The sequence below is a fragment of the Lineus longissimus genome, chromosome 2 (genome assembly GCF_910592395.1).
Source record: "Lineus longissimus chromosome 2, tnLinLong1.2, whole genome shotgun sequence".
Classification (NCBI taxonomy): domain Eukaryota; kingdom Metazoa; phylum Nemertea; class Pilidiophora; order Heteronemertea; family Lineidae; genus Lineus; species Lineus longissimus.
The window spans coordinates 25,125,927-25,139,439 of NC_088309.1; the positions used below are offsets into that span (position 1 = coordinate 25,125,927).

General features: G+C 40.1%; 3 protein-coding genes across 3 annotated transcripts; 1 reads left to right on the top strand and 2 right to left on the bottom strand.

Moving 5' to 3' along the window:
• Window positions 1-1,116: 1,116 nt before the first annotated feature.
• Window positions 1,117-3,706, bottom strand: LOC135483199 (G patch domain-containing protein 3-like). The gene is made up of 5 exons (XM_064763854.1): window positions 2,763-3,706; window positions 2,321-2,492; window positions 1,978-2,165; window positions 1,726-1,853; window positions 1,117-1,584 (listed from the first exon to the last, which is right to left on the bottom strand). The coding sequence occupies exons 1-5, from the start codon at window positions 3,690-3,692 to the stop codon at window positions 1,392-1,394; spliced, it is 1,611 nt and encodes a 536-aa protein (XP_064619924.1). The 5' UTR covers window positions 3,693-3,706; the 3' UTR covers window positions 1,117-1,391.
• A 153-nt stretch (window positions 3,707-3,859) lies between these two features.
• On the top strand, window positions 3,860-8,567 carry LOC135483200 (ubiquitin carboxyl-terminal hydrolase 30-like). Its single transcript, XM_064763857.1, has 8 exons — window positions 3,860-4,181; window positions 4,399-4,569; window positions 4,807-4,910; window positions 5,181-5,414; window positions 5,632-5,694; window positions 5,846-6,007; window positions 6,185-6,375; window positions 6,734-8,567. The coding sequence occupies exons 1-8, from the start codon at window positions 4,064-4,066 to the stop codon at window positions 7,293-7,295; spliced, it is 1,605 nt and encodes a 534-aa protein (XP_064619927.1). The 5' UTR covers window positions 3,860-4,063; the 3' UTR covers window positions 7,296-8,567.
• A 645-nt stretch (window positions 8,568-9,212) lies between these two features.
• LOC135483203 (E3 ubiquitin-protein ligase TRIM39-like) lies at window positions 9,213-13,292 on the bottom strand. Its single transcript, XM_064763861.1, has 11 exons — window positions 13,086-13,292; window positions 12,600-12,798; window positions 12,389-12,451; window positions 12,059-12,151; window positions 11,656-11,796; window positions 11,147-11,366; window positions 10,766-10,858; window positions 10,323-10,449; window positions 9,991-10,129; window positions 9,631-9,666; window positions 9,213-9,500 (listed from the first exon to the last, which is right to left on the bottom strand). Exons 1-11 carry the CDS (start codon window positions 13,122-13,124, stop codon window positions 9,397-9,399), a joined length of 1,254 nt encoding a protein of 417 aa, XP_064619931.1. The 5' UTR covers window positions 13,125-13,292; the 3' UTR covers window positions 9,213-9,396.
• Between the last annotated feature and the right edge of the window lie 221 nt (window positions 13,293-13,513).

The following is a 13,513-nucleotide window of genomic DNA, read 5'->3' on the forward strand; positions in this document are numbered from 1 at the left end:
GACCAGAGAAATATAATACAGCGATAGGGCATAGTAATCTTTAGTCTGTTGATTCAGCAAGCTCTGGTCTTGTGGAAGCTATCGCAAAAAATTATTGAGCTCACTCTAATAGATTTTTTCATGGGAGCCTGAAAAGAAGTCTTTAGGAGTGAAACTTGGGCGCTGAAACAAGTGTTGGCGCGCGGAAGAAGGGCCAACCCCATCCATAACCGTATGAGTATATATATGAGGAATTACCAGAGCAACTTGTTGGTCTCTCTCGCCAACATCTCCGCGCATATATACAGACAAAACTCATATTATTGCTTCATAACACCATAGGATAATATTATTGTTTTATATTTTCCAGGTAAAAAGACTTTCCAATGGCCCGAAAAACTCAACACCAGATAGCAATAGGACACAATCAAACTGTTCTAACAAAGGACTTGGGATCATCAACTCATTCGCATGGAAAGGATACAACTGAGGCGCCTACCCGGGAGAGCCTTCCGAAACAGTTCAAGAAACATCCACCTGTTAGCGAAGATCAGAGACGTTCGAAAATTTCCAACTTATGAACATTTTTCGGGCGGTCTGTGAAATCTTCAGACGCGAGTCGCTCTTCCTTAAAGGACGTTATCTATTTCTTTTTGTAATATTTCGGATGCTGCGATTGTTGTGTATAGTAAAGTTGTCAAGTTTTTCTCATGTAGTGTCTTTTTTCTTCAAAATAAGTCGCCGTTCTTGTTAGTGTGCCCCTTTACGACAATGAACGTGAAATAAAAGAGGACTGAATGTATGGACGTAGATCCTGATCAGGTTGAAATGATTTCTTGGAGGGACATTTTAACTGTTACACTCGGCTGATCAGGCCTAGGTTGCCCTATGTTAAAGGTTGCCCCATATTGATAGATGGATACCACCAGGGGATGGGGCATTGCAGGTCACAACCAGTCATCAAATTACATGTATACGGATGGGAGTGTATAGTACCCCCAGGTATATGGCACGGCTTAACCCGCCGGCCATGAGAGAATTCCTTTATGGCCCAGTGGTTGGCGCGTTGGCCCCAGAGTGGAAGTTAAGCAACGTTGAGCGCGGTCAAACTTCGGATCGGCGCGTGCAATACAGGGAGTAGGAGTATTTCGTTACAATGCGCGAATGCCCCAATTGATGGGAGACCATTTCACAGAAGTGTAAAAGAGATAATAGTTGGAAAGAAGAGATTTCACATAAACTTTTACAAACCATCAATTAAACTTTATTCATAGTTACATCATAAAATTAAAAGTATACAGATAACTTTGATTCATACAATGTACAAACAATGATGTAGTGACCATAGACAGCGGAGTAAATTGTCCACACAATGAGACAATCACACTTTCCATGTCAGATTAACTTCGGCATCATGTCTGATCATCACTAGCCTTAGTAAATGCAATTTTGTCTCTATACTTGATAGTATAATGACTTTTTCGTCGTCGCAAAGTATCTGGTTGGTCCAATTCAGTTGGCTTGTCATATACTGTTGGAATGAACACATCTCTCTCACCACGGTCCTTCTTTACTGGGTAGCGGTTCAACTTTTCTCCATGATATCTGGAAAACAAGAAAACATCATGAATAAAGGACTCTCAATTTTCAGCAGAATTCATAGGAATACCGGAGGTGAGGACAAATCTAAAATGTCGTGCTAGTCACATTCTACAGCGAGCCAAAGATTGATTGAAAAACACTTACCCAAATCCATCTCTACACCTGGGAGCATGTCCTTCGTTTTCCAAAGCATCAGCCATCCCGATAATCGTTGATCCCAATCCTGTCCCTTCCTTCCAGCCTTGCTTCTCCAACACTTTACGACCAATACCCTAAAAGATAAGACAGAAAAAAAATCAATAAATATAACTTGTTCATCCATTGATAGAAATGGACTTAGAACTATGAGATATTTGCAGTCACCAGCCCTTAATTCTAATTAAGATTTGTTCTCACCTTTGTGTACTTTTCAAACTTTCCGATCTTTCCAGAGAAGATGTGGTCATCCGGATCAAAGATCCCTGCTCTCCTCCTTTTCTCTTTACCCATAGTGATGAGTGCCTTGGCATCCATATCTCCTGAGCCAGGATCATAATATTCACTCATGTCAACATCCCAGTCATCAGCAGTCTGTTCATCAAAATCTGAAATTGAACAAATAAATTTGAAACAAAGTAAGACACGTTGTGATTTCAGTTTTTTTCACTGCACCCACCACAGGTGGTGTCATGTGGAGAAGGCCTTAGTCTGGGCCATGAAGCCAAGTGATGATGATGATGATTATAGGTAGGATGCTTACCTCCCTCCTGCTGCTGCCAGTAGGTAGCATCAGTATAGAACACAAGACCACTGCCTCCCTTCTCCCACTTCAGCTCAATCTTCTCCTCAAAAAGCCTCTCCTTATTTCTCTCCTGGTTGTCAGGATCATCGTACAAGGCTTCATGTCGCTCCCACTCTTCACAAGTGTCATCCTGGAACACAATGGACAAGAGAAGGTCAGTTGATACAAGACATCCAATGCCATGGGTTAGTTAACTTCTTATACACACAGGCCTTATGTATCATTTTTCTTGGAAATGCCTCCTAACTGACACACTTTTAACTTCACTTTTTAAAGGAGAGCAATTGGCAATTACTGGCCAACTAAATTTGATTGGGTCTTCTGATCACAGTCTTAACATTATTATACACTGACTGTTTGTATCGCTCCATGTATCAGTATTTTGTCTTCAATAACTTACATCCGATCCAGACTCTTGTTCTTGTTCTTGCTCATCCTCCGAATCACCTGCTTCCTTGACCAACTTTTTACTTGATTTTCTTTTCTGTAGCTTCTTTAAATTACTGCACAATTCATGTCCATCTGCTGACAGAACCACATCATCTTCCTCAGCACCAAAAATCACATCGTCACCATAATCAAACGGGACATTCCCATAGCGTCTTTTACATCTCATTTTAGGAAAACTAAGTCCTAACTTTTTAATCACACCTGGCGGCAACATACAGTCACGGATCAAATCCATGAAGACTTTAGTTTGAGTTCCCACATTGCCATTTGGCATGATAGCAGGAGGGTGAAGCTCTGCTAGTTTGTTGAGATCCTCTAGTGTGAACTTCTCCCTCTCTTCAGGAACTTGTCTTTGCTCTCTTCGAGTCTTGTAACCCGCATCTTGAGCGGAACATCTGCTGCTTTCATCACTACCAATACTAACTCTTGTGATCAGACAGACCCTTGCAATGGAATCGCCCTTTTTGTCCAACCAATGTTTTTTATTGTACATTTTTAGAAGGCGATCCATTTGCAACTTCTTAAGACGGATTAGGCAACATTTCGTACACGACAACTTAGAGCTATCAATTACTGTCTGTTTATCACTAGTGGAGCATGCTGAGGAGGTAGAAGGGTTACAATTAGTTTGTGGACTGGACGAATTTGTGACGTTTTGCATTTGGGGATTCCCCTTTGAGCTTGGTTCACCAACTTCTTGCCTCAAACCTGATTCATCTAACAACACTTTCTTCTCAGGGCGATGTCTATAATGGAAACAATCGAATCCTCCAGATTCTATGAATTGTGAGAAAAAGTTTCGAAGGTCAGCAGAGTGATATTCTTCTGGAATATTGCCTACAAGGCCAAAATTCAGTGGTTCTTGAGCAACTTTTGACATCGTTACAATCTTGGGGAAGCCCTCCGATGACGTCATTTGTCAGTGGGTGCTACTAAATGCAGGATGTATTCTCTGTCAATAGGAGGGTCAGCGAGAACAGAATCAATGTAGATTCACAATTCAAGTGATTCAAACTATGCATAAAGGAAACAATGCAAATTTGTTTTATCGTTTTGTATGATGTCATACCGTCGTTATTTAGCTGATTAGCCCTGAACCATGTTTTACCGTTCCACATGGACACTTTCCTATTCCACATTTCATAAAAACCCGATTTGCTGACATGGTGCATGTTGTTTTTGTTTGTTAATCCCAAAAAAAGTCAAGATTATTCAAAGTTAAACTTCAACAATTAGCAATCCTGGTCAAAAATGGACCAGACAAAGAACTGGGCCTTCTTAGGGGGTGTTGGGGCAGCCGTTTTAGCTGGTATTTATGTTCTTTGGGGACCATCTGACAAGAAGAGAAAAACAAGAAGATCTGGGTCAGGTATGTATGTATATACAACAAAATGCACTGCAGAGAGATGGACCTTCCTTGCCCTTTGGCCGGGCTTATCCTCAGTCAAGGACTCAAGTTAGTGACATTCATTATGACGGCAAGACATCAGCTTGGTAAAGAACTGGAGGGGAATCCGCACGAGCTGAATAAGGAACAGTTGAGTTAGACAGTCGATGATCTCCGTTTTCTTTCACTTTCACTTCAGATAAATGCGCTGGTCTGGTGAACTTGGGAAACACCTGCTTTCTGAACGCTGTCCTGCAGGGTTTCTCCAGCAGCCCGAGATTTGTAAACTGGCTGGGCGACTTCATTGACCAACACATCAACTCTGATTACACAGGCTATCTTGCTTGGACATTGGCAAAAACCACAAAGGGTTAGGAAACAGAATTTACTTGTAAAATTGCTTTTATTGAGACCACTTGATTGTAGGGCACTCCTTGTGTCTTTGCCTGTGGAATAGAGCACATATGTAGTATTACTCCAAAGCGATGTGAAGACTTTACTAACTTACTTGTGAATATTCAGCAATGACAAGAAATTTCTTAAAATACGAGCTCAAGTCACAGTTTTGCTTGATTAACTACCAATAGCAATGTCTTCTTTCTTGCAGTCGTCAACAATGAAAGTGTCGAAGATGAAGACGACCCCTATTGTCCTGTGGAAGTAATTGATTCTTTAAGATCACGGCATTGGGTGATATCATCAGATGAACAGGTAATAGTCGATAAAGATGTTCACTTTCAGTGTGCATTACCTCCACCAGCTCCACCATGAAGTGCTTGAAAAAAAGGTATTTCAATTGGTTGGTCACCCACAGCTACAAGTAGGATTCTATCTGCCTTTAGCAAGACTATTGTCCTTGGTACTAGTGTTCTCTTTTTCTTTGAGGGAGGGGATATGAGAGTTCCTGGATGGGTAGTGAGTATGTTTTTATACAATATTACATACATATTGATGAAGCAGACTTGTCTTTTTCCACTCCAGGATGCGCATGAGTTGTTCCATGTCTTTACTCAGACTCTAGATGAAGAGATCACAAAATACCCACCGGTTGTGTCACTCTTAGACGTGTCCACACTCGATGAGACCACCCATGCTCAGACTGAAGCCGTCTCCAAGACCCACACAATGTTACCCAAGTTGCCATCCAAAGAAAACGACCATCCATTCAGAGGGAGATTAGCCAGCCAGCTGCAGTGTAAAATATGTGCTTATAAGGTAAGAACTGTTGACACTGTTAGGCGTAAAATAGGTACTGGGTAAGAACTATTGGTACTGTTGTCGGTTGTGCCAGTCATTAAAATTTTATCTGGGAAATTAAAAAAGTGTAGCCTATCCTGTGAGCTCACAGGATATAAACATTGTTCTGAAAATACTGTGGTCTGTTCCCTTCTATTTAAAGAGTGTAAAATGTAATTCCATCCTTCTCTTTCAGAGTCCTGTCAAGCATGATACCTTTGACAGCTTGTCATTGACCATTCCATCAAAGAATTTCTGGGTGAGTCGGAGAGTTTTCATGTTCTGAAGATGCCAAACTTAACCAAGTTGTTAGGCCAGAATCAGACACCCAAACAGGAGCCATTTGCCTGTGACATTTGCTCTAGTACAGTTGATTGAGAGTGCTAATTTATTAATTTGTTATCTTGTAGGGAAGCCTAACATTGGAAGGTTTACTCAGACACTTCATCTCATCAGAGACAGTCCAGAATGTTGAGTGTGAAGGCTGTGCCAAGAGGCAGAAAGAGTTACGTCAAGAGAAGGCAACCAGTACCCCAAAGACAACATTCACAAAGAAAATGACAATTGGGAAGGTAAAGTTGAGATTTGTGTCAGTTAACAACATCCACTGATCTATAACCCCTTCCTCGGCCCTGCAGTAAACTGCATTTGTGAGCTCTGCCTGCATAGTGAAAAGAACAGGCCCACATACATTAATTTCACACTTTGAAAAATCAGTTTTATAAGCCAATGTGTTTTTGTAATTTCAGCTGCCAGAGTGTCTATGTATGCACATCCAACGTACTGTCTGGCTGAATAATGGTATGCCAACCAAGAAGTGTGACCACATTAGTTTCCCCGAGACCCTCCACATGGATGAGTATGTCTATCGGAGCAGGAAGGATTCAGTGACTGATATTGATAATAGCAAATTATTAGGAGGAAAATGGGACACACTGAAGTGAGTTCAGTTGCTCATAAAAATTCTGAATACACATGTATAGCATGACAGTGTATGCAGTGCATGGTGTAAGTAATGTATATCGTAATGCATTGTGTGGATAGTCAATGAAGCTCCTTGCTCAGTGTTGTGGAAATCTTTGGTTCTTGATTTGAGTAAAGCCTTTGAAATTCATCGATCCTGCTTATCTGTTCATGACAGTTAAATCATCTGAATACACAACAGGCATCTGGCTTTTCAATTGTTACGTATGGATCACTGTGCAGTCAAAAGAGAACATTGAAGTACTGCACCTTTAAAAAAAGAGTAATCCACTAACTGCTTTCTAGAGCCTGACAAATTCTTTCATTTTTTTTAGTGGCAAGCAGCCTCTCGGAAGACCAAGTAAATTTGTCAGCAAATCCAGGCCGAATGTAACAAAACAAATGACAATGCTGCAAGCATTGAACTACCGGCCGCGTCTGGGAATGAATGGTCTACTCGGTCCAACTGCCGCCTACTCTCGTACGAATGGACAATGTCCTATGATACCTAATGGCCACGCTGCACAACCTGAGGCACCTTCACCTGCTGTCCAATCGGCATCTACCAGTCCAACTCCTGCCAAACAAAATGCGGCCGAAGTTCCTGCGTTCAGCGCAAGTGCGAACACTGCCATCCAAGCTGCCAATCTGTCCATGCTACTCAACATGCCAGACTTAAACAAAAGAAGTGACTGCAAATATAAACTTACAGCCGTGTTAGTTCATCATGGTGATGCCCTCTCGGGACATTTTGTGACCTACCGGCGAGCTCTGCCACCATTGGGACAAAACTTCAGTGACAGATGGCTCTATACATCAGATACTGAGGTACATAAAGTACGGCTGAGTGAAGTACTGGATTCCAATGCTTATATGCTCTTCTATGAGAAAGTTTGAGAAGTTTGCTGAACATTGATGTGATGCTTTGTATGTCTTGTACAATATTCTTATTCATGTGGAGTATGTTTTGAGATTCATGTTTTTTATCTCCATTCTTTGTTGTCATTTCGTTTGTTGCCTATTTGGCCGAAGGCCTACGAATAAAAATTTTTACAAATTGAATATACATGTCCCCTCCTTTTTTAGTGATGCTCAAGTATATGTGCACATGAAGGTAACTGGTTTACCACACAATATTGTAAAGATACTTTTCTATTGTACATGTACTGGTACATTGTAACAAGCCAATGTTTTCCTATTTGCAAATGTAACTTTTTCTAGAGACCATTTGAAGAATCTGTTCAGTCTGTTACCCACATGTGGAACTAAATCATGTGGACATTGCGTGATGCAAGAATTTGGTGCAGTTGTGACGTATGGAGCTGCAAAAAAAACAATCTTCAGTGCATGTGTTCTGGCTTTAGATGATCTAGGTAGCTGTATGTTTTCTCACTTTCCTGGTCTATATATATGTATGAAGTTGTACTTGCTGTCGCCTTAAATCTTACTGTGCTTCATTATGTGCAAGTTCTGTATAACAAGTAAATAGAACAACACAGATGCATGCATGTTGTATTGTCAGTCCTGCAAGTTGACTTGATACTGCATCAATGAGTGTCTAAGAAGACGAGACTTTTCTAGGTTGGCATTATTGTACATGTAGTATATACATGTAACTGTACATGGTACGCTTTAAATGGAAAATGTCCCCTAAAACAACATGCTTTATATGTTGAGAAAAGTTAGTATGTTAGTATTCACCTCCAATTGAACAGAATACATGTAGAAAAACGGAATCTAGTTGCCATGAACATCTGAAAATTTGAACCTACATCTACATGTACATGTATAATCATATCAACAACACCACCAGTGGTTCATGTACATGCAGATCAGTGGCCAAGCATTGCAGAAGACCCTGTCTAGCTATGCATGTATGGCAGCTTGATTTTCTGTATTTCTAAATACAATTCTAAAGTCATGTGCTCTGAACCAGTATATGTAAGCCACAAGATGAATAACATACTGCATGCTGTTGTTGACCTCTGCTTTTTCCACATCCACTCAGTATTATAACCTAAAATTCATTTTCCAAACATTGTCTATTTTAGAAGAAGTTGAGAATTCTGGTAATCTCATGCCCAATATTACTGTGCTTATTTTGAATGCACAATTTTCTAACAATGTTTCATTTTATTACCGATCTTTTTTGTCAGATGACAGTTAAAATAAAATATGTGAAAGAATCCAATGTTTTCTTCTCAATCAATTCAAAATTATACAGACTAGTTAATGCTTTTGCTCTAGTTTTGTACAGAAAGACCTAGTACAATGTCCATAAAGCTTTAAATAAAAGTATTTACTTGTCATCAGTGATCACCCATTACCTCTCAACATGCACAAGTCCTACCTGGATCATGTCAACCAGAGATTGTCTCATGACTTGCAGCTCTGATTGTGTCCCAACATCAAATTGAGTCACAACCCATCAACCATTGGGTGATATGAATAGACCAGCAAATGCTTTTACATGTACTATAATTTTGTACAGAAAGGCCCAGTGTAAATGTACATGGAGTTTTAGATTAAAGCATTTGCTAGTCTTTATTCATATCACCAATTGTGTCACAACCTGATGTACTTGTTCAGTTGTATCATGCTGGCGTTCTGACTGGAGATGATGTCATAAGGGGAGATGTGTCTCGCAACCTGATAGGTATTTTATACATGTATCAAGCTAGCTGTCTGTGTTTACTGGAGGTCGTGTCCCAACCCAAGATTATCTTGCACTCTGGTGGACAATTTTGATAAAAATTGGTCCGTGCTGACAGAATATTGTCTCCCAAGTTGTACATAAATGCAAAAGAAGACAAATTTCAACAATAATGCATCTTTATTATCACATATCTATGCGTATATATACACGTATATGATACCAAGAATTGATTGAGACTTTGTTAAGATAGATCCGCATGGTGAGGACTTGATTTTTGGCTCGTACATTGTGGTTCCACTTCAGCCGTGTCCATTCGATACTGCACTAGTCCTCCAAACGGCATTAGTTACTTGTATTTGCTTGTATGACACATTTCTTCTTCTTTGGACAGTAGCAGCAGGCCCAGGTTGGTTGGTGTTGCATGATGTATGGAGCTACAGTGTGATCTGAAATGATAATAAAATGATCATTAGAGACTACATGTACACATACATGTGATAATGATGTACATAGAATGACATTTAAGGGTCCCCAAAGGATAAAATTTGAAATCGAAATAAAATGACATCTAGTTACCTTTGTGGCAAACCTCCATGCAAGATCGACACACCCCTGGAAGTAGAATACATCAAAATCAGGAGAAAACTTCTGGGACAAAATACAGTGACTCCAGTTCAGTAATAGAATTGTTCAATTACATACAATATGAATCCACTTCTACATGTAATGTACGCAATACATTTTACATGTTTTGCAATACATTGCATGTTTTACACTGTAGAATTTTTTTTAATAAAAGCACGCTTTTTTATTTTTGATCGAAGCCTAAGGGGGAATGACTCGACCTCCAATACCAGTGCCAGTTGCACGGTCCTGTACGGGCTATTATTGTACCACTCAGCCTCACATTCTCAATGTCAGAGATTGTGTACTTACAGTTGAAGCCACAGTCTTTACAAGAGAAATAGTCGACTGTCTGAGGCTCCCCTGGCTTGAAAGAACTGGCGAAGCACTCTTTGGGCATGTCACTCTTACATCGCACGGTTCCACGCAACACAACTTCACTGCCTGGTTTCTGGAAGAGAAAGAGATTACACCTGAAAAAATGACCTGAGCCAAGTTGGGATCCAGGTCACCCGGTATATCGCAGGTGTGAGCCAGAGGTACCATAAATTGTCAAAACCATGCAGCTGGAAAAAGGTCAACCGAATTGTAGCAGCTAAGGGCCTGTTGACAAAGGCAAACAAATGGGCCAACAGACTACCTACCACTCCGAACTGCAGCACTGGCTTACTTCCCTCTGGTAACACAATAACATCTGGATGAGTAGCCCCATGTACGATTAGGTCTTCAGCAATTTGGTTCATCTCAAAGAGACTCCTCTTGCTAAACGGACTGAAAGTAAAAGAGAACAATCAGTAGTTTAAACATGTAACATGTCTACTGGGTTTGATACGCTGAATGCTCTTATTGAATACATGTACATCTTGAAGTAAAGGAGGCTCACCTGTTTGATTCAATATAATGCTTCTGGAATGCCAAAGAACGTGTCGTTAGTGCTGTTCTTTTAAGTGTCCCCAGATCTTGTCAGAAACAACACCGTGACGTCACCACTTGAAATCTTGATTTTGAATATCCATCCCTGCCTATCTTCACCTGTGTATTTGTACATGAAGTAAATTTGGAAATATTCATGACCATTTTCGCTCACCCAAAATAGATGTAGCTGATATCACCGAAGTTGACCACCTTGTCTCCTTTGTTTTCAAAGTGTGATTCCACAATATTCTTGATATCCTCAGTACTGTAAATAACAGAAAATCCTTACATGAGCATGATTACAAGTAATCAGCAGATGCTTGACCAAGAAATATGACCGAAAATCACACCTTTTTAAAAATTTTACACCACTGAAGTGAAAACCATGTCCATCAATTACCCGTTCATTGTACATCTTCAATGAAACGTACCCCTTTCAGATAAAATTATTTAGAGTTCCTGTGTCAGGAGATACATCTAAATCATGACAAAAACAAGCCTGCTATACCCCTGTTAAAATAATTTCAAAAATCCATTTCGCTACCAGACATACCTCTGTTGAGGTTTCAGCACCACATCAGGAATTGAGACATTCTTGCAGAGTACAGTGACGGAGATCTTGACAGGGAGAACCGCCAGTGAGGGAATGTGTTCCCCAAGATAACGATCGTAAGCATCGGCTACCAATTTCCCACACGACTCCAGCTCCTCGTGGAGTTTGGCAATATGTCTCTCTTGTGTCTGCTGGAGGTCGGCAAACTGTCGTTCGAATTCTGGAATATTTCAATCAGAAGAAGGAAATTATAAGGCCTCCTGCCTTGAAACGGCTCCATAGTTTATCCAAAATCATGGCTCTTCAGGCAATAGCATTCTGTTCAGCCTAAGCTTATAAAATATCAACATGTATTCATACATGTATGGGCATGTATCCTTACCAGTGCACTTGTGTAGTTGGGAATTTTAGCAATCTATGAATTGAGGTATGGGAAGAGAAAATTTCTCTCCAAGAACCCTTTGTTATGACTCTGAACAGCTAAATCGAGAATTCAGGCCCATACCTACCATCTTGGAGTAAGCTCTGTCTCTGGAGATCTTCCATTTTCTGTTGGTAATCTGACCGAATCTTTGCTTCACTCTTATGGAACTCTTTCTTCAGATCCTGATAATACTTCTCATGAGCTGCTAAACTTTGCTTCAAGTGTTCTGAAGACGGAAATAAAATTTCATGGTTTCGTTTTGAAAATTCTTGCTTATACATTTTTGATAATAGCAATGTAAACGCTGTAAACCCCTTCATCATTCGCCCTATACATTTGTGAAAACATCCTTTCCAAGATTCAGCCCAACTAATATGTACTACGGTAATAAACACAACACATTTGAAAGAGCACTCCAGAGACAACATTTTAGTTTTGTAATCAGGACACCTCACAAGGGGACAGTACTTAAGTCCTGCCAAGCTTACTTTTAAGTACTAATTCAACTGGTGAGAATGCCTTTTCTTGTGGATTGGGAACACCTAGTTTAGCCATGTCTTGATCTGAAGCATCAGCAAAGTCTGCAAAAGAGATTGATTGAGAACCTAATGCTATGAAACAAGTTCGCATACAGGTCAGTGCTTTCTTCTTAAAAACAGCACTCATAATCTGAGTCAATTTTATCTTAGCATTAGACTACTGAACAATGGGAACACACCCATAAGACAGTCTAAAGATGTGATTTCTATAAACATTCCTCATTATTCTATAACTGGCATTTTACTTCGGAGTCAATTTTTCACAAAATAGAATCTTACCCCGCGTTATAAGTCCATCAAAATATTTTTTCTCTGCCTTGTCTTTCTCTTGAATAAAAAGATCTGAAAATTAAAAAGATTGTAAGAGGTATATTCCTGGTTATGATCAGATCAGTGTTGCAAAGTAGGGGATTAATGGACATGGCAATTGTTAAAAACACCCACGGGCCTAGCCAACTTTTTTTACTAAGTAAATTGTCCTGACTCCTACCTAATAGTGATGAGTACTGAGCATCTCTGAAGAGGTTTTCAATGCCAGCCCTCTTATTGCAACATGGACACTTGTGTAGGCGTCCCACGCATTCTCGGATGCATCCCTGACAGAATCGGTGTCCACAAGATGTGACTGTCACATTCTTGAACGTCTCCATACAGATTGGGCATGTGAAGAAGTCTATGAATGGATGAATCTGGAAAGAGAAGACTTTAATTTAAGACACTTAAGACAGGCATCAGTCAGGTCTTCATGGGTCCCCTCCCGATCCCCCTTCCCCCCACACTGCTTTTTGGGGAAATACATGTTTACCGCTATAAAAGTATAAATTTAAACAAGATAACAGGCAAAATTTCTGAAACTTTAACACGTCAACAACACAACACCACAGCATCTCTCTAATATTCTTTGAGTGAACGTTGTTTCTCTTTACTTTAGCCCAGCCTATTATTTGCTCTTGTCCGCCAAAATTTAATAACTTACCGGGACAAAGAGGGGAAGATCGGCATCTACATTCTCCATGGTGACTTCTCACTTGCAAATTATGACAAATTATACATAAATTACACTTTAAAACAACAAAAACAACTCAACTGTCAGTTGTGTCTGTCAGGAAATGTTTCAGCATGAGAAATCCCCGAAAGGGAATACCTCACGTCAATTTAAAGAACCGTTCTATTTTTAGAACATATCTTATCGCGCGCTTTCTCGTTCCCTCGAAGCCCGGGAAATTTGAATTCTGGACACCACGAAATATAGCACGTGTTCATGGTTCTGGTCCCTTCCATGGTAAAAGTCCTTGCAAAACGTACATAAAATCTTGCACGTTCTTTATAACTTGCAGCTTAGAGTCACCAGACTATGCTCTAAGGTTCAATAAAAGAATGACGCGGAAGCCATATCACATTTTC